The sequence below is a fragment of the Pleurodeles waltl genome, chromosome 6 (genome assembly GCF_031143425.1).
Source record: "Pleurodeles waltl isolate 20211129_DDA chromosome 6, aPleWal1.hap1.20221129, whole genome shotgun sequence".
NCBI lineage: Eukaryota > Metazoa > Chordata > Amphibia > Caudata > Salamandridae > Pleurodeles > Pleurodeles waltl.
Window position 1 is genome coordinate 1,460,703,578 of NC_090445.1, and position 21,134 is coordinate 1,460,724,711.

General features: G+C 40.8%; 1 protein-coding gene across 36 annotated transcripts in view; it reads left to right on the forward strand.

Moving 5' to 3' along the window:
* Positions 1 to 21,134, forward strand: part of ANK3 (ankyrin 3) — a 1,678,649-nt gene that overhangs the window by 1,518,817 nt on the left and 138,698 nt on the right. For 24 of the 36 annotated variants that reach the window (XM_069240922.1, XM_069240928.1, XM_069240923.1 and 21 more), the window contains 4 exons: positions 5,519 to 5,747; positions 14,663 to 14,788; positions 18,562 to 18,684; positions 19,087 to 19,113. In XM_069240922.1, the coding sequence (XP_069097023.1) occupies positions 5,519 to 5,747; positions 14,663 to 14,788; positions 18,562 to 18,684; positions 19,087 to 19,113 (505 nt within the window). The remainder of the gene's footprint in view (positions 1 to 5,518; positions 5,748 to 14,662; positions 14,789 to 18,561; positions 18,685 to 19,086; positions 19,114 to 21,134) is intronic. The other 12 variants (XM_069240925.1, XM_069240933.1, XM_069240931.1 and 9 more) reach the window with 1 other exon arrangement.

A 21,134-nucleotide genomic window follows, 5' to 3' on the forward strand; every position in this document is an offset into this window, starting at 1 on the left:
GTACAAGACCCTCAAAGTGTTCTGTTTTGATTTATTGGCAAGACAACCAAAACTCTGTTGCAATGCTGGCTGGCTGCATTGGGTACCACTGTTGTCCCTAATTGTCCTCCAAAAAAGGACATTACCATTGGGAATGCTGTCACTTTTTAGCCTGAGTGGTAAAAAGTTGCCGCTTGGTCGCTTTAGAGATCCACAGATTGTATGACCTCTTTTGCCAATGTTTATTCACATGCCAGAAATTATAGAGGTGTGTGTGTACACAGATTAGCTGTTATATGTTTTTTATTCATGTGCAAGAGTGCCTAGTGCCATCACTCTTCAGTCACCCTGATTCCAGTCTTCTCCCACTTACATATTTTGTCCTTACAAACCTCATTCAAATATCAGTTATACACTAAATCTAATCCTGCATCCATTGACCATTTGTAAACATCTTGTAACTATTGAATGCTGTGAAACCTGCCATTCCTAAAGTTTTTCATTCATCGGGTTCTTCAGGTTGAATTTCCTCAGGAACAAGATGTAAGAGAATGGAAGTCTCCCAACTCTACTCTACAAGGTGCACGCTCACCGAGGACTCTCAGTGCTACCTGGGGCCACAGTGGCACCTGCATCTTTTAACCCCTTCTCCTCACCTTCACTGTGCTCTCCATGGTGCATGCCTGATTTGTGTTCCACGATAGAACGTTTCTCTTCCACTTTCTTGCTAGTAAGGGAATAAAAGTGAGATAATTTTTTTTCCGCATATAACAGTATGGGTTGCATGTAGGCAGTCTTCTCAGAGCCTCTTTGCCATCAAGCACAAAAGTGTGTCACCAGCAAACACCGCCACAGAGAGATTGGTTTGTCTCGCGAAGCATGAGTTACTGTACGCTCATAAAGACCTGTGTTATCTAATGGTCATTGGCTTGAATTCGCCTGACTTACCCCTTCACCTGTCTACTGCCAGTGGTACCACTGAGTTTTGCAGAGTGAATCTTTTCTGGATTCACATGCTGTGCACTTTTTCCGCCATCTAGCAGTTGGGTCTGGATTTTCTCCTACTGTCCTAAATTCTTTAGTCCTTCTTCTTTCTCTCTATTTGTTTATTGGTGGGTGTCGCTGGAACCTCCATTTGATGTATCCTTGTGACGTTGTCCCACTGCCTCCGTAACTCTCCACCCCACTTCACCATCTTCAGATTCTTTTTTTTTTTCTCATTCTCTTCCATCTTCTTGGCAGAAGTGGGTGGTTCCCTTGAGAATCTTTAAGGTGAAAAACTACACCTTCAGGTACAAAACTTTGTGTTTTGCAGCGTGAATCTTTTCTGGATTCCATTTCTGTGCATTGATTTGAAAGCTGTTTTTTTCTATTGTGGTGGTTGGGTTGAAGATGGATATTGATTTGAAAAACACCCTTTGACCCACCTTCGCTTCTTTGTTCAATTGTATATCAATACAATAATGTTTCATAAACGTGTGCACTGAAGCCCAAGTTGCTGCCATACAAATCTATTGAAAAGAAGTATTCGACACAAAAGCCACTGAAGCTCCCTTCTGCTGTGTTAAGTGTGCACCTAGCGCCCTAGGTATCGCTTCTCCTGTTCTCCTGCGTTTGAGTGGTATACTTGGATCAGTAGCGCAATCCACTTTGCAGTGGTGTTCTTTGATACTTCTTTCCCCTGATAGTTCTTTAAGAACGCTACAAACAATAGCTGTGATTTCTTGAAGTGTTTTGTTCTTTCAATATAATACATGAAGCAATGTCTTGCATCCAATGTGTGCAGACTCCTTTCCCCAGGTGTCGCTCGATCTTGAAAGAAACTGGGTATCTGAATAGACTGATTGATATTGAATTGGGAAACCACTTTTGGTAAGAAAAAAGGAGCTGTCCTCATGACAATCCAGTGCTTGCAACTCACTAACTCTGCATAAGGAAGTAATATCCACTAAGAACGTAGACTTTAACGTTAATGTCTGCAAAGTAGCTTTGTGTAACGGCTCAAACTGTTTTCTCATGAGTTGTGAAACACCTAGATTTAAGTTCCAAGTAGGCCCTGGAATCCTCTTAGGAGGTGTCATCCTCTTTGCCCCTTTCTAGGAATCTTTTCACCAATAGGGCCGTGAAGAAACATTTCCAATTTGACCTCTTGTATACGTTACTATAGCAGCCAGATGAGCACTTAAAGATGCATAAGTAAGCACTTCCTGTAGTATATGGGTTAAATATTTCAAAACTGCCTTTTCCTTAGTTACTCCTTTGGTTAATTTCTTCTTCACACATCAAAGTGTAAATCTTTTCCACTTTTCTATATAACATTTCCTAGGTTTTATTTTAGCTCTTCAATAAGGCGCCCTTATCTTGGAACAGTAAATAAAAAACACCACATACGTCCGCTGCACCACCATAACTGAGGCACGCATGTGTGGCGACACATACACTATTTAGCAATGTTAGGCAACTTTTGGGAGTCTCTTATTTTATTTGGGTTCATCCAACCTGTAAATATTACTCACAGGGGACGCTACATTTTGTGATTCCAGTAATAATTCTACCACATTTTGGAGATAATTTATTAACCTAGGATTCAGAGTTTTGTGGCAGAAATGTACTGTACGTTGGGTACTGTTACCTCACTCATTGTATTGCACAGTTTAATATATTTTGCTTCTCATCATCATTCCCAATATTTTCTTGATAAAATGCCATATCATAGTGTTACCTCTCACGACTTACGTGCTGCTTAAACCTGGAGTCCGCAGATCGAGTGGCGTGGGTCTTGAATGTTCGGCCTTGGCCCAGGTAGGGGCGACTCTTTCTGGTAGCCACGGTGCTGCAGGCAATGGAAACGCCAAGAGCAGACCGTGCCCCTCAGAAGTAGCGCCAGAGGGAAAAAAAAACCTGAAAAGGGGAAAAAACCTCCAAAAAGATAGGTTCCTGAAACAGGAACAAAAGAACATGAATCAACAGAGGCAAAAATACAGGAAATATACTGGAACCGACGAGAACCAGCACAGGAAGGCAAAGAAACAGGAGCGAAGACACCATCCAAACAGAAAGTATTGCAGCGCAAGGAGAGAAAGAATCACAGCCCTTAAATACCAACAAACAGGAAGCGACCAACAGGAAGTACAAGGACACCATCTTAGATAGGGAAAAACACATAGAATAGAATGGACTAGGAGCCATAGAGAGTAGGGAACAAGGAATGCTGGGAAAAGAAGGGACATATGGGAAGGGAGAAAAAACATAAAGGAAGGCACAACCAGATAGCCAGAAAAAGCAGAAAAGAAAAGAACAGGTGAGTGGGGAGTCAGACCTGCCTGTGAGCGCGGTGCATGAAAGTAAAACGATGCCCCATGCCCAATTTGGGGCCTCGGAGAATGCAGATCAGCCTAGGGGCGCGGCGCGTCTTGTGACCGTGTGCCCCGGCCCGAGCCGAATGTTCGGCTCGTGCCGCGCACGGCGGCGCGACAGTTACCAAAAATCTTCAAAAATGAGAAAGAGATGCAATAGTTCACTTACTGCTCATTATAACAATTATTACTGTTCTCGGAATGGTCTGCCCTGTGGTAAAAGGCTGTGCAATTATGGTCATCTGCTGAAGACAGCTTGGTGTGCTTTTGACTAAGCGTACCCTGCACACCTGGGGCATACTGTGAAACTCAGACCTCGTAACTGACTATAGGAGAAATGTGTTGTCACTAACGCATATGCTGGAGATATGGCAACATTGAATCTGGCATTCCACCCCTTATTTTGAGGGAGGCCAAGTACCTCTCATGTCCCTGTGGGGCTCCATGGGACATATGTGCGACCTTCCATGCTACATTTCTAAGGCCATCCTTGGGACATAGGCTAATTGTTGCAGTTAGTTCACCCTAAGCGGCCTTCTGTAAAATGACTGGCGCTCTTTCGCCATATTTTTGTGCTGGTACAAATAAAAAGGCTTTTTATCATTTCCATGGGGCAATGCCCCCTTGGAATTGAAGGCCAACCCACTTCAGGTTGCTCAGGAGCTATGTATGCACCAGCACAGTTAGTTTTGCGGGAGGGTCCGTAAGGTTGTCTGGGGCCCATTATAAAGAACTGTCTCAGGGTTACTGAAAGTGGGTACAAACATCTGCTCATTCCTGGGGCACTTTTCTATTAAGGCCCATGTTTGCCGCTGGCTAACTTTCCAGCAATTAAAAAAAATTACAGTTTCTCTTGTAAACTTACATTTAAACCAAAATAGATGCTCATTAGAAAATCCATCGGCTTCGGCTAACATTACACAAAAGTGCCAGGACACTTACCATTAGATATGTCATTACATGGATAGTTGCAGGGGGTTCAAGAATTACAGAATATTACCAAATGTAATTACATACGTTGTGGAACTGCAAAATGGTAAAAAAGGAAATAACAATATGTATAACAGTACATACAGGTAAGATGAAGTAGAGGTAGTGTAGATCTCGGCCAAGAGGTGAGTGAACATGTTCTCAATGAAGGGGATTAGCTCCAATGACGTAGCTAAAGTATTGTTGAAGGAGGAGAGTTTTCAATTCCCTTTTTGACAGTCACCAGCGAGGTGGCAGTGAGTAGGTTTGGAGGTAGTACATTTCAAAATCTGGTTGCACCGCCCAAAAAGGGTTGTTCCAGGATTCGTTCCTTGTTAAAGATCGAGGGTTATAACAGCAGTGCTTTGGTGTTTTGCAGTTGTGTAAACCTCCTGAAAGGTTGAATTTGTCTGCCAGGTAACAGGGAGAGGGTGTGAGTAAGGCCTTATGGGTGATGCAACCAGTCTTGTATACAGCTATGGCTTCTAGGGGCAACCAATGGAGAGAGACCAGAATACGTGTGATTTGGTCATTATTATTAGTGTGTTCTGCTATGAAAGGTTTTTCATTTGGAAACACACCACCAGACTCACAAACAGATAGAAAGGAATAATTTTTTGTCCAGCAGACTAAAGTATACAAAAAGTGATGGATGAAATGCCTGAATTAATCTCAGCCACTGGTAAATTACTCAGGCCGCATCCCAGACTATTGTTTTTTTGCACAGCATAACACCTCAGTTTGAACCAAGCTATATGCAAATAAGTCTTAACCATGATCCAGTAGGAACTGTCCAACTAAAACTGCCAAGCCAGGTCCTGCCTGAACTGAAACACAAGCAACCCAGGACTGGTTTAACCCTTGTTATGGGCTCATCAGCCAGGTATAGCTTGGTTCCAGTGACATATTATGCACAGGCCCACGTCTGGGCTTACCTGTCCCACTTACTGCAATATACTAAAGTATTTTATCAAGCAGGCTAATGCTTCAGGTCCACTATATGCAAGATTTATTTTTGTACCAGAGCTGTACATTTTGCCTTCCAATGCTTCACTTTATGGAAATTTCAAAATCCAATGAATGCAATATTTTGGCAACTGATGTTCCACTGTCCTTTAATAATAACCTCTTTTTGATTAAGGAAATTGCTTCTGTTTTTTTTAATTTTTTTTAAAGAAAGACTTTATCCCTTTACCTGTTTCTCCTCAACACAGGTTTTGGCTGGGAGACTGCCACCAAATCCCGGACACGGTCAGCCTTGCCACACAGCTGTACAGGGAGTTAATATGTGTTCCGTACATGGCCAAGTTTGTTGTGTTTGCCAAAATGAATGACCCAGTGGAAGCCCGCCTGCGCTGTTTTTGCATGACAGATGATAAAGTTGACAAAACGTTGGAGCAGCAGGAGAACTTTGAAGAGGTTGCAAGAAGCAAAGACATTGAGGTATGCTTCCTTTTTCAAAATGGCTACTTTTTGTGTGTTCTTGTCGCTTTTGGTGTCTAATGTGTAGTATTAGTAAATTTGTTCATAGTTTCTGACATTGGGACATCAGGTACGCATTGTGAGATGCCTAAGAAGTGAACGGCAACCTATAACAATCAAACAGCTTAATGTTTAAACATAAGGATTACATTATATTTAAAAGGATGTCAATTATTTTATTATTTGTGCTCTTCGTAATAGTTTCTCTACAAGTCTTCATCTCAGTGTACATCTTTCTTTTTTAGTTTCTGACCGTGGAGATTGAAACTCAATCAAAAGAGAGTAAAAGCAGGGGATCATCTGTTTTTCTGGGCAAATGGCATCCATGATCAGATTTCTGGTTCTCAATCAGTTGATGTATTTAAATGTGTTTAAGGCATCAGTATATTGCCTTCTGGCCGTTTTACAATCTCTCTAAGCTGATGCACATAGGAGACATAACTATTCAAATTTTGTTTCCAAGAAATGTATAACATTTGTACGTTCTACTTATTTGTAGCTGTAGTTTGAAAGTAAAATACACCTTACAATAAAACAGTGCAATTTCTTTTATAAAAAACTGGCTAAAGTATCCATTTTGTATTTCCCTAACCCTGTCCTCATCCAGATATAGAATAATTTACCCTCAGGTGTTTTCACCACACACTGCACTACAACTCTGAATATCTATTGTTCTTTTTTTTCAAAAACATTCTGTAGCATTATTCTATAAAAAGTTTCTTGATTGAGAACTAGAGGAAAAGGCTAAACCGCTATCAGGATTTCATAACTAAAGTCATGCTTGAGTTTGACAGATCGTTATTTTCCCTACTAGTGAGTGAAGTCGTATGGTCTTTTTTATAAATGAGGACTATTTCCTGTTTATTTTCCTGAAACATTTGGAAATAGGCATATGTGGGCAGTCTATGTATTTATTTAAGACATTTGTGTCAATTATTTAGGATGAGATATTACATCTATTTCTTAAAGGATGGAAATTATCAGAAATCATCTTTGAGCAAAAGAATAATGGAAATATTAGTAGATGCCTATGAAACAAAACTTTTGAGAACATCCGAAAGAAAAAAAAGACCATTGACAAATAATCAAATTGTTACCAAAGCATTTAATTTAATAATATGTCTCTTCTTTTAGTAATGCTCCTTGTAGTCAATCACAATAATAATTAGATGTAAGTCCGTGTCAAAGGGAAAGACGTTTGTATTTCCTTATGTTGATTACCCTGAATATTGACTTTCCCCCACTTGATCTAGCTGCACCCTTCTGAATATCTGTTTCTTTGTTGATTTTGGTTTCCCTTAAAGAAACATGTAAACTAACTGTCATTGAAATCTGTAAAGGTTAGCTTTCTGTCAGGTTATTGAAGGAGGATGGCCTCTACCCATAGAAGCTTCCTTCCTGAGAAATACAAGGTGCGTAGCAGGAGAATAGCGGGGTCCTTTACAGACCTGCTAATGGCCGGCTTCAATTATTAAGGCCAAGGTGCATGGACGACATGTACATGCTGTGATGTGCTCCTTTCTCAACCCACAATGATAAATTGTTCTCATCCAAGTTGTGCAAAAAATCAACATTAAAAGTACTCCCCTCCCAGTAGTTCTTAGCAGTTAAATTTGTAAACCTCACCCTCTGCCAGGAAAAGTAAAGCCTCTGGATCACCTGTAAACATCAGACTTGTTTGCACTTTTAAAGAAATTGAATATTTATGCCCAGTATCTGATACCTTACAGAATACCTTTAATGCCTTTCTGCTTATAGACACAGTCCCTAACACCATAGGGGAATTCTTGGTCGCTCCTTCATTAAGGAAATCGCAGACTGGGCCTATATTATTATCTAACTACAGACTCATATCTAACTTACCCTACACACTTAAACTCCAGGAATAGACAGATGTCACTCAATTGCTGGCTTTTTCTTGAGGATAATTGTCTACTAAATAGCTCGAGGAAGTATTTACCAGGGTCATAGCACTGAGTCAGTTATCTAGTTGTCTCTATTACCTTCGATCAAATTCAGATGGTGTTACTGTTGAAGCATTTAGTTCTCCTCAGTCCTCTGACTGATTTTGACCCCATTAATGATCCTTTTCTGAAGGAAATCCTGATGACTCATTTTAGGCTATGTAGGAAATATTGTATGGGTTTGCTACCCTTATGCTGGTTACTAATACAGCATTTTTTGATGGAAGCCGTCATAGAATAAAGCTCAACTATTGATGGATCTGCTTGTTTTTGAAGTCCACACCTTATTTGTGGCATCCATTGAAATCATCAGTTTATTAGTTAAAAATGACCTAGATTTTAGGTTTATCACGGAGACCGCTCTTAAGGACTCTTCCACCCCTGCACAGCTACCACAATCCCTGCAGGATACTCTATCCGTCATCTTGCAGGAAAGAACCTAGGGGATATGGTGGTGCCATTATTTTTCACAACATTTTCCAGTGCTCCTTTTTAGTTTAGATAACATGGATAGAGCTTATAGTCTCGGGTTTTGCTTTAGAATCTCTCAGCAGTGTTCCTTAGCTGGTTTATTAGATTATTGTGTCCAGGGCAGAGCTCAAAGTTCCTTGATTCATGAGGAGAAGCTCTTACCCCTCAATGGTTACAGTACACAAGTTTTAGAGTACTTGGAATTTTAATTGTCACATTGATCATGAAAATAATCTGGCAGCGAAGATGTGAATCCATTTTGAATTGTTCCCAGTGTGTCAGGGATCTTACCCATTTTGCTGGCCACACTTTGAACTTCATTTTTTCCAATCATCATTTATTTCAAACGTACCAACCTCCACTACAGTTTGGATCTCACTACATTTATTCCTTTTATGGTGGTTGACGCTTCTAATAGAGCCAGGAATAGGCTTGAAATCTGTGACAGCTAGAGTTTTCGCAGCTAGAGAAAAATACAAGATTCTAGTTTTATGATTCTTTTGGCTGGGTCCACCCTGAATTTAACTGGGGTGTTATATAACGAACTGGGTGGGTTAAATAAATGGATCATTGATGCTATAAATGAGTTAGCACTGCTGAGATTTGGCGGTCATCAATTACAGGCCTCATCAGCCCATTGGTTCTCACCGCCTTTGGTTAGTGAGAGATTAGCTTGTCAAAGGCTTGAAAGGTGGTGGAGATCTCACTATCCTCTGGACTATAAGGCTAGTTATAAACTAGCTGGCAAGAGCTATCCTAAATCAATTTGAGAGCCTAAAATAATTATTTCACTACTAAAATGTTGAAATTCAGACAACTCAAGAACTATGTAATATACTGTCAGAATTTTTCAAACAGAAAATAGAAGCGATTCAAGCCAGGGTCACTAATAGTGAATTAGGGCCAGTGGAGATGCAGGGACTCCCAGTTACAACCAGCTTAAGTGTCACAAGCTCACTTGTGAGTTTCAGTAAATCATATAACAGTAATTTGAATTATACTATTAAGAATTGCAAACCTGACTCACCTGTCGACCCTTATCCTCCTGCAATTTTCATAAAAGCTATGGGCATTATCAATCCTTTCTTAACTGCTTCCTAATTTTGTAATTAATGATTGCATTAGTGCCGAAAAGATGGGAGCTGGGAATGGTCAAACCTTTGCTGAAGAAGCCAGCAGTGGATCCCAAAATCCTAACTAACTACAGACATATCTCTTTGCTTCCTGCTCCTGCGCAATTGTTAAGAAAATTTATTAAATGTACAATTTATGCAATATCTTGAACTGTTCAAGCTTGTGCATTCCTTTCAGTCAGGATTTAGGCTGCAGCATTCTACAAAGTCAGCACTTCTTTAAATATCTGAACCTATAAAGATTCATCTTGACAATAGTATCTGATAGAGACTTCTAGTTGCAGATTCCTTACCTTAGAATTTCCCCCAGGCGTCAGACTGTATCTGGAGATTCTTCTTCGAGCAATACCCTTGCTCGTCGGTAGGTGGCGTTGGTCGACTCCGTAGGCGTCGTGGTTGCCGTGATGACGTCGGGAGTAGTGCATAGACGCCGCCCTCGCGCAGTGATGTCAGTTCTTTTCTTTCCGTGCCACGCGCTGACCCAGAGAGAGCTACCCTTGGCTATTTTTTGGCCGAATTCAACCGTTTTGTCGAACTTTTTTGGACTCTCTGGGCAGATCGGTTGCGACGACAGTGGCCTTATGGCACCATGCCTGGTTACGTACTTCTGGCTTCTCGGGGATGTCCAACAGTCACTCATGGACATGCCCTTTGATGGCACCCGTCTCTTCAGAGACAAAGCGGACTCGGCCTTGGAGAGGTTCAAGGATTCCCGGGCTACGGCTCGGTCCCTTGGCCTTTCCTCCATCACCCAGCCTCCCTCCCCCCCCCACAGTCCGCTTTTTGTCCCTTTCGTGGCCACGGAAGGGGCGCCCTGTCCCGTCCTCAACCCAGCCACTATCCCTCTTCTGCCCAGAGGTCTCAAGAAAATCAAGTACGACCGGGCCCAGGTTATCTTGGTGGCTCTGGACTGGGCTCGAAGAGTGTGGTATCCAGAGCTATTGAACATGTCCATCGATCCTCCGCTCAGACTGCCTCTTCGGGCGGATCTTCTGTCACAGCAGCAGGGGACGGTCCTCCACCTGAACCTGTCCATCCTCCGCCTTCATGCGTGGAGATTGAGCGTCAACAGTTGACGGCATTTGCCCTTCCACCCGAAGTCTGCAATGTTATCTTGGCAGCCAGGCGTCCATCGGCTAAAACTGTAAACGCCTGTCGTTGGAATAAATTTGTGGCATGGTGCACCAACAAATCTGTTGACCCCCTTTCTGCCCCTCTTTCAGAGGTTCTTCTGTTCATTCTTTCTTTAGTCCGGCAGGGTTCTGCATTGGGCACCCTTACAGGGTATCTGTCTGCCATTTCCACCTTGCTTAGGCTTCCTGATCAGCCCTCACTCTTTAAATCTCCTCTTGTGAGTAGGTTCTTGAAGGAGCTCACCCACGTATTTCCTCCCTCTCCCTTCATCATGCCTCAGTGGGATCTTAATCTTGTACTTACTTACTTGATGTGTACCCCCTTTGAGCCCTTGCGGCTCCTCACATTCAAAACTGTCTTTCTCATCGCTATCACCTCTGCTCGCAGGGTGAGTGAGCTTCAGGCCCTTTCTTCAAAGCCTCCATACCTGTCTGTGCACCCTGACAAAGTGGTGTTACGCACTAGAGCTTCCTTCCTTCCTAAGGTGGCTACACCATTTCATCTAGGCCAGTCCATCACTTTGCCTACCTTCTACGCACCCCCACTTCCTTCCCATGAGGAGGAGAGACTCCACCGTCTGGACCCAAAAAGAGCATTGGTGTTCTATGTCAATCGTGCTAAAGACTTCCGGGTGAACGATCAACTCTTCGTTGGCTATGTGGGTGCGAAGAAAGGGAAGGCGGTGCAGAGGCGTACCATCTCTCGATGGGTGCTTCTTTGCATCAAAATGTGCTACGCTTTGGCAAAAAAGCAACGTCCTGACGGCTTGCGGGCTCATTCTACCAGAGCCACTGCTACATCCATTGCGTTAGCACGCAGAGTTCCTGTCCTGGATATCTGTCAGGCAGCTACGAGGGCATCCCTGCACACGTTTGCTAAGCATTACTGCCTAGATAGTCAGGTTCGTCGGGACGGCTACTTTAGTTGTTCGGTCCTGCAGGACTTTCTAGTATGAACTTAGTTCGCAGCACACCACCGAGGATGGCATTGCTTGGGTATCTATTCTAAGGTAAGGAATCTGCAACTAGAAGTCTCTATCAGATGTACAAGTTACTTACGAAATATCTGGTAGAGACATATTCTAGTTGCATATTCCTTACCGCCCACCCATCCTCCCCGCTTGCGAACTGATTTCTAGGGACAGGGATTCCCCCCTTTCAGGTCCTTAGCTCTGGCGCACCAATCTCAGTGTTCTTAGCGGCTCTGCGCTCTGGCGTGGAAAGTCGTTAAAAGAAACTGACGTCACTGCGCGAGGGCGGCGTCTATGTACTATTCCCGACATCATCACAGCGACCACGATGTCTACGACGCCTGCGGAGTCAACCAACGCCACCTACCAACGCGCAAGGGTATTGCTCGAAGAAAAATCTCTGGATCCAGTCTGATGCCTGGGGGAAATTCTAAGGTAAGGAATCTACAACTAGAATATGTCTCTACCAGATATTTTGTTATCGAAGGTAAGTAACTTTTACAACAAATCTGTCCTAATACTTGTAGATTTGTCGGTGGCATTTGATATTGTATGCTTTATTATTTCAGAGCCTTGCCGATGCCGTACTTTGCATGGTTCCAATAATTTCTCGCAGATAGAAAACAGGCGGTCGCTGTTGGTCACTTCAGCTCAGGGGAAAACAATCTAAAATACTGGGTCTCTCATGGATCATCTTTTAGCCCTACGTAGTTCAATGTTTACATGACCCCGTTGGTCTCTTTTACTGAATCTTTTGGAAACGCTGTTACTTCTTATGCAGATGGTACTTAATTGATTCTATCTTTTTATAAGAATTCCTTTTGCTCCGAAATAAACTTTAACAACCGTCTTACCCAAATCATCTGTTGGATGGAATGTAATCATCCAAAGTGTAGCACTGACATACGAAATTGTCCTGTTTGGGGGAAATTACACTTTTTCCCCTTTAGATTGGTGGCCAAATGAACTCGCCAGTCCTTCCCCTCCAATGGCAGTAGCAAGGAATTTAGGGGTTAGAGTTGACAGAGCTTAATCTTTCCGTATTCAAACTCTCGCTGTCTCTGGAATATGTTTCTCCCTTTTTGAATCTTGAAAAAGATCATGATTTTCTTCCTTTAGCTACCCAGAAGATGGTCGTTTTTACCATTTGGATAGCAAAAAATAATTTTGCCTGCCACATACTTTAAAATGAACTTGTGTTCAGGTACCAACAAAGAAGGTTTTTTTAGGGGTTTGCCAGTCTTTTCTTCTTATTCATGTAGCCAATTACATGTCTTACCCTTATTGTGAATGTTACTAGCCTTGTCCAATGTATTTTAAGCCGAACTTTCCAGGACAGTTCATAACATTTACATATAGGTCCTACTTACTGTCATTCTTTTGTTTGGTTTCCCCTTCTTCATGGTTCAAATGGACTTTCTTTCCCTATGTGACTGAAGGAGCCACACTCCAATACTAGGTGATGTACCAGAGTGTGCATTCTTTTTTCTAGTAGGTGCTTACTACATGGAGCCGGGCTTATCGTCCTCAGTCCATGAATGCAAAATGGTACTTCATCCATTCTTACTACAATGCAATTCTGAAATTGGTCAGAACCCCACATCATGTGAGCCAAAGATTGTCCTCTTGGACCCAATGCGTTGTGGAGCTATGTGCATGATTTCCTTTATCCTGACATTGAGCAAGTTCTGAGCAACATTGTTTCTGGTTGCAACCTTGCCCGCTTTCTGTCAATCATGTTTCCTTTCCAAAGACTGAATCTATTATCATAACTTTGAATGTTTGTCATCTGCATTTCTGGACTGTCACCAAGACCTGCTCTAGGTTCATGGTAGTTTCTCCTTTGCTAGTCTTCAGAAATGAGCTATTTTCATTAGTTCAGGAGCAGCTTTCTGCATTAACTCTGTCCAGGGATACTGTGTACTTCAGAATCATTTTCAGCATTTTAAGGAGTTGACCACTCTGGATTCAATCCTACTTTCTATTTCCATTGTACCCTGTCAAAAGTCAAATGTTTGGCTGCAATTAACCATTTCCTTGGTAACAAAGGCTCATGCCCTCGGCCTATGGGTTTAGCACCTTCCTTCTTTGTTGCTTAGCACAAGCATGCTTTCTAACTGATCATACTACACAGTTAGTCGTGAAACCCTAACATTTATTCCTGGGAATGTTTCTTTTGTGTTCCTAGAAAAAATGTTTTGATTCTCACGATATTCAGCTGCTACTAATATTTAGCATGAAGTTAACAACGTACATCCTTGAGTACCCCTGTCTGAAGAAATTGGCCCATATTCATATTTGAAAATTGAGTGAACGTAACCTCTTCTGTTCACCTCATTCGTTTTTCAGGTGCTTGAGGCTGTCAGGTTAACTGTGTTGTTTTTTTCTATAAGGCTGTTTGTCATACAGATCTGCATTGAGCAGGTAGTCTGTGCTTCTTATAACGAGAAGTAAAGCAGTCTCAGTACTCTTACAAATCCTCATGCTGCAGTGTTGGACTGTGGATAGAGTGATGATTCCCGAATTTAAAATCTGTATTTTGTATACCCTACTAGCCTTATTTGTTTTTCCACACTCTATTCACCCCTCTTTCCTCAATGAAACAGCAGAGCAATCTATTTTTTTTCTTGTCACTGCTGTTTGGATTAAGTGGCTAAGGACACTTGCACCGTAAAACATCATGAAATGAATTGCCACTGGGCATTTGCAGACAGAACAAACTGGTCCCTGGTTTATGCATAATACTCATGTTTTATGTAGGAGTTTAACATGTTTTGAAGTCCTCCAGTTTGGACAGATCACTTAAATTAGGCACACAGAGGTGCTGATCATACCACTAACATACAGTTTCAGTCAGGTTGAGGATTGCAACTCCTGGGGAAAAACTGTGCAATATAACTGTAGGGCAGATATACAGTTAACTAAAAGGCAATACTTACAGCAGATGACCTGGGGAGAACCAAATATGGGTGGGCAATGCATACTTAAGAAATTAGAAAGACGGTGTGCTTGTCTGTAAGAGAGAACACAACACACAGGAAAAGGCTATTGCAGTGTGGAATTATGCTTGTGTAATGAGTATTACTGGCAGTGTATAAGTAACATGGTATTTCATAAGTTTGCTGCTGTGTATGTAGGTACAGTTTTATGGACAATGTATTGGGCATAATTAGTTGGTAACTATTTTTTCTTGCTCTGTTGTAGGTTCTGGAAGGAAAGCCCATCCATGTTGACTGCTATGGAAATCTGGCCCCTTTGACGAAAGGAGGACAGCAGCTTGTTTTCAATTTTTACGCTTTCAAAGAAAACAGATTGCCCTTCTCTGTTAAGGTAAAGTAAAACATCTCTTAGCAGTACTCTTAGGTAAGCTTCTCTTAAAGTCGTTTTTAGTTTTTCTGAGTGGTTTTGCAGCACACCTTAGACTTCAAATGAACCCCTTTGTGAATGATGTTAAAGTTGTTGGCACACCTATGTCTCAACACCTGAACTGTGAAGAAGGCATCCCTTGAATATACAGTAAGGGTTAATAATGACTGTGTGTGCAAAATGTAAAATGGCAAACACCTCATTCTGATTAAGTCATCCTGGAGCCAGTTTTCATTAGTGATGACTTTTCATGTATGGAAATGCTTTAAGTTTCTCAACTTATTGAAATCACTTTGAGTCCTTGGGAAATTTCATTTAACTGGATTTCTCATAATAAATGTACAGATTCGAACTTATCTTATGCAGTTATGTGAGAAAAAAGTAATACTTTTAGGTACCCAGTTATAGTTCATTAGTAACATCGGCTAGCAACAAACTCACTGTTCTTGCAGTGTTTTTCTGTCCAATTTACTTATCAACCTTTCCAGCTCAAACTTATTTGTAACAGCAATGGGAAATCATGATCAAACACTTATAGCATCAACTCAGAGTCTCTATAGTGCTGAACTCAACAAAACTACGTGGTGCTCGTATTAATGCTCCATAGACCTTTACTGGTACTTAAGTAATTGGCTTGATAAGGTAAGAGTATTTTCAATTAAGAATAAGAATGTTACTGAAAACAGACCTGTGGAGGAGAGCTGGAGGGAAATAAAATGTTATAAACAAGAATTGAGAGCATGTTAGCAGTGTTAAAATATTTTATTTGCTTTGTTTTTCCTCTTCATAGCTTGTTCATTTAACCTATGACGATACGTCCACTTGAATGTCAGTAAATTTCTTATGACATAATGAAATACAAGATAGCAGTATATTCTTGACATATCTTATCTGCATTAAGTAGAGATTGACTGATGAATACTGTGGCCTGTTGTGTGTACCGTCAAGTGGTTTCTCTCCCATCTACTAACCAACAAGAGACCAAATGGTGCGGAGGAGAAGGGAAACAGGGATGAAAGAATGACAAGCCTAAAGTGTTAATGTCCTGTGATTAATGATCACTGTCCTGTCATGCCAGTGGTTGATCTAAATATACCTGTTAGTCCACTGGGCTTTCTGGCTTTTTCACGAGGGATGGTCTTACCCTGCCTTTATATATTCTACCTTCTTTAAGAAAAGAAGTGGGACATGATGTCCATGAGAGGGATAGGTGTAAGGGCACAAAGATCAGTGGCCCTAGATAGTGACAGAAAAGAAATAAGAGAATGCATTCAGAATTTGTCACCTGTTTCAAGCCCTCTGTTACACACACACAATCCCTCACAAGTCTGGTGTCCCTACATCAAAAGTGCAATAGAAAAACAGAATGCCTTCAGGCTGTAGCTCTGCTCCACAGTCCTCCACTTTACCTATCAGTATACCCATTCATGACCTTCGTGGTAGCCTTCCACAGAAATTTTAAGCATCCCTGTTTATAATTCCTGAATCCTTTTGGCTCCCTGGCACACCTCCAAAATCCCTAACGTCTTCCACATTGGCCATTTCCTCAACACCAACATTCCAGTTTGTAAGGGAGCAGAATGAAGAGAAAGCGAGGAGCAAAACGTGGATTATAACCAGGAGGATAGGCGGGGGATAGGAAATGATCATGTCTGGTCACAAAGAGCGATGATAAAGTGAAAGAGATTCAGTGTTCGACCTATCCATACATTCATACCTATTCAAAAAGAACAAGAAATGGATGACAGCAATGTTAAAATACAGAAATCAAGAAGAGCTATACAATGATCATTAAACATGGTTCTCATCTATTACAACCCCTCCCTGAGCTGGACAAACAACTACCCCCTTTGTGATCCTCAGAAAAGAGAGCCCAGACAAAAAGAGAAAGATGACAGGTTCAGACCAAGACATATGCACAAATGACTTGAGAAGAGATGGTCTCCTTAGTTGCACCAGGAAAGTCTTAATTGCCTCCCTGAAATGAGTTGTGGAGGCTATCCAGTACTAATCATAAAATAAGAAGGCTACCTCCCCAGATCCTATCACACAAACTGATCTCCCTCAAAAACTAGATTTTCCAAAAAAGGTAACTCTAATTATAGCTGCCTCTGCCAAATGGAGTGGCATTCCTTTCCATCTAAAAGATTCAGATAGAAATGCCCTGTCTCCAACAAACTTGGGGAGAAAGTGTCAGCCACCATCACGGGCTAAAGCACTGAGTACCCCGATGAAGATGCCCCCAGTAAACAAATAACATCTAAATTTAGGAGTTCCAGTATTCCACAACCAGCATGCTCCAGTATAGCAGCACTGGAAGACACAAGGTCAAAACCTACCAGTTAAGGGCCTAAAATAGAATCTCTTGTCCAGTATCAGTGTCGCATAATAATCTCAGATGTTGCCAAACAGTGAGGCAAGAACCCTGGGATATCCTAAGATATAGGTCACTGGTATAGTTTAAGCCAAGAGTTGGGCCTGGAAACATGTGGTCCCAAGATTTGAAAATCGTAAAAAGAATGAGCCTTACAGATATTTTAACTTCTCCCTTCTCACTTTTCCCCCAGTCTTTGCTTTTGATAAAGCCTATCTCTTGAAATTGACTTAAAACTGGATCCAATCTCGTGTTCATGTGGTCTCATTTTTTCTACTTTTATATTTTTGTAAAATTTTGATGTACTTGAGTATCCTCTGTTTTGTGTGTTCTTATGTTAGGCGGCTGCTAAGCACCAAATGCAAACAAGTCTAATTGTATATTAAGGTTATTCATATTGTACGTGAAATGTAATCAAATTAGCTTTTTTTTTTTAATATAACAAAATTATTTCATAAAAGTTGATAAGAATAATTAGTTACTTCTTTTAATTTATTCTCATGGTGAGATTGTGATCTCACACAAACAATTCTATAAAAATGTGAGAATGATTAAACATTACCAAAGCACTTCTAGAACTCTTTTTTCAAAAAGATCTATTTTAGAGAACTAGTTGTGAAGAGGTCCTTGACTCTGTATCCACACCAGTTTCACAAAATGTGAGGGGAAAATGGTTTCTTTTAAAGGACATATTTTGTCAGTTTATTAGAAATTCTAGCTGCAGTTGTCGAAGGGGAGCTTTTGTGGCTTCAAACAAAAAGAATGTGCATAAAATGTGCAGGCTACATGAGAAAATGGTACATTCTTAGGTCAAGCCTGATTTTTGTCTGTGTTCAAACCATGTATTTATTCGAAACAAACCATATAAAAAATATTGTGCAAAAGTCTAAATGTAACTTTCTTTAAACAGCATCTGCCAATAAACTAGTTACTCCAACGTGTTTAGTACTGTGCAAAATGATTGACAAGCACCCTCCCTGTTATCTTTCGGAATGCCCTCAAATCAGCATAAATTAACCTGATAATCATCCTCAAACCCAATTTCCCACAATTGGTATGAACCTTCTGTACATAAAATGATAAAATGGTGGATTTTCAGAGCAAACAGCATTGACGCCTCCAAAGCATGAAATCCCCAAAATCCCGAAGCCATCCTGTACATCAATATATTGGTTGTCATAATTCATTCTGCCAGCAGTTGAATGGGCACCCGTTTTATTCACCAAGTGACCACACCTACAAGATCCCTGGGGATTTGGCACCTTATTTTATGTGATGTCCAGCAGAATAATATAAATGTATCTGTCTGAGTAGAGCAAAAATAACTTTATTTATGAATGTCAAACGCAATTATTCTGTGTAGGTCAGAGACAATAGCCAGGAACCCTGCGGTCGTTTATCCTTTTTGAAAGAGCCAAAGACTACCAAAGGCCTACCACAAACTGCAGTCTGCAACTTGAACATCACTCTGCCTGCTCACAAAAAGGTACCGTTACAGTGCATTGTTATCTCCTAGTTTGTCTTGCTATTAATAGTTTAACATTAAGCTAATAGATTTGAAGTTACACGACCTAGTGTTTTATGTGTGCTGTTGCTTACCTGTAGAGTGCTGTAGCAGTCTTTTAGAAGTCCTTTGTTGTGTATTTGTCCGATTCCTCTGGTGTGCAAGGTGGGGGCATGTGGCTGCACGCGTCCTGATCACAGGCATTGGGCTGAGAGTAATATTTTGTGTTGAGATACAGTCCATTGTGTTCACTTTGTTTACTGTACATGCAAAATCAGCTTGTATGTTGTGCTGCCAACTTAGTCGTTTTCATATCCTGATATTCTTTTCCCTGCTGTCCACTGTAATAATCCTTGTCTCTGCATTGCATCTTGGGACCAAAAGGAAACCGAGTCAGATCAAGATGAAGAGGTAATTTGACAACGGCCTATTTTTTCAAACGTATGCGGTTCGAGTGTAGAGTAATATAATCCTTTTCAAAACCATTGATGACATTTTGCTGCAAATGTATACGTTGTTCAATAAAACATAATGCCGTGGCATTGCTCATGAATATTCAGCCCCATTTGGGGGTGTAAAGGAAAAGGTGTTGTTCTAATAGTTGAAGTTGCATTAGTGGTAGCCATAGGTTTATCCCTAACACCTTAATGTCACATTTTAAGGATTCCTTCTTAAGTCTCTATGGTCACTTCGAGTAGAATCTTTAATATGTTGTCAATCCACATGTTAGGTTTCCTCCTATGATTTGGGCACATTTCTGACAAATTTTCAAAATCATCTCATGTTTTCCCAATCAGCTTACTCTTGCTCATAGGAATTGCACTTAAGCAGGAAATTTCCATTAGTAAGTGTGGGAGAAACATGCATTTGCATTTGACACGTTTTTTTTCTCCCCCAAGGAAATCTGTTTCCCTGTAGGTAACATCCTTCCTGCTACACATCCTACAAATAAGGGAGCATTTGAGTATTTTTCATGTCCAGTTCACACAGTAGCTCCAGTTCTTTTGCCACTAAGAGTAGGTGCAGAAATTGGTTAATAAAGCTTCCGAGAAGGTTTGTGAACATGCTCAATATATCATATTTATCCCTAAACTTGCCGTCTTTCCACAAATCATAAGGTATGTCTCAAAGTGTTAATGCCCTTTGAGCCTGACCCTTTGAATAGTTTACATTGCACTCATAGTTTAGATGTTTTATACTCTTAAGCATAATTTATGTGCACTAAGAGTGTTCGGAATGAGATGAGGCATATTATTTCTAGGTAGCTGCAGCAGTAGTAGTCATAGCTCAAACTCCCATACTTAAATTCAGGGATTAAGCTTGAATATTGTTTCTGAAGACACTAAAATGTTCATCTCATACCTGAAGCAAACCTTGTCCGTTTCTAGTGTGTACATTTGCCAAGGCCTAGACTTATTAATTATGACAATCAGAATGAGCTAAACATTTTTACACAAATTAATGGTACCTAAAATATCAATTCTTCATGTTGTGGTTGAAGAAGACCCTCCTCCTGAAAAAACAAAACGTGAGTGGGATTTTTTTCTCCCATTCTTGATCAAAAGCCTTTAAATAAATATCAGTGATTTGTCGAGAAATTAAATGTATCCTGACCATAAATAGTTCTAATATGTAAATATTTACACTAATAAGAATTTAAGTTTTCTTAATCTGCGTTCAGCATTCGAAATCAACAAGCACTGATCCTCGGGTATATTACATAAAGGAAACATCAGATGTCAATGCAAAATGTATTTTCTTCTTTAAGATTATTGATACAGTGGGTGCAGTACCTGTTGCCTTTACTCAACTTTGCACAAATAATGGTGTCTTGTGTGATAGTGTACTGCCATAATATACTTTGCCTGACCTCTTATTTTGAAGAAGGTAAATCGCTGTAAATGAAAAGGTCTGTGGCATTGTATTTGATTAAATACATCCAATATTACAGACGTTATTGAGCTGAACTGTAGTTTCCTTGCATAGAAATCATAAATGTGAGACGTCTGGCCGTGTCACATTTGCAATTCTTGTAATTGTATTAAAGGGAGTACTGAGAGAAGTTTGTGATGCTTGGAAGAAATGCACAAAACAAAACCCAAAATACTATTCCCCACAGGACATGAATTTTGCAGCATTTTTTAGTTTCCTAAAATCATGTACTTCCTTTATCCCCTGCAGCTCTGCACTTCCCTTGGCACTGTTTGCAGGGCTAGGATAGACGTAAACTAGCTAATATTAGGAAATCAGCATTGACTGTGCAAATAAGGTCTTCTTTGTTTGCTGCCCAGAGGACGACCATGGAAAGGTTCCCAATGTGTAGTGGGATAGCTCGCTCATTCCTTGTAATGAGATTTCAGCTGCTTAATTTTCTATTTATCAAGGTAGAAGCTGATCAGTTTGCATATTCTTTTCCACACAGTCCAATCACA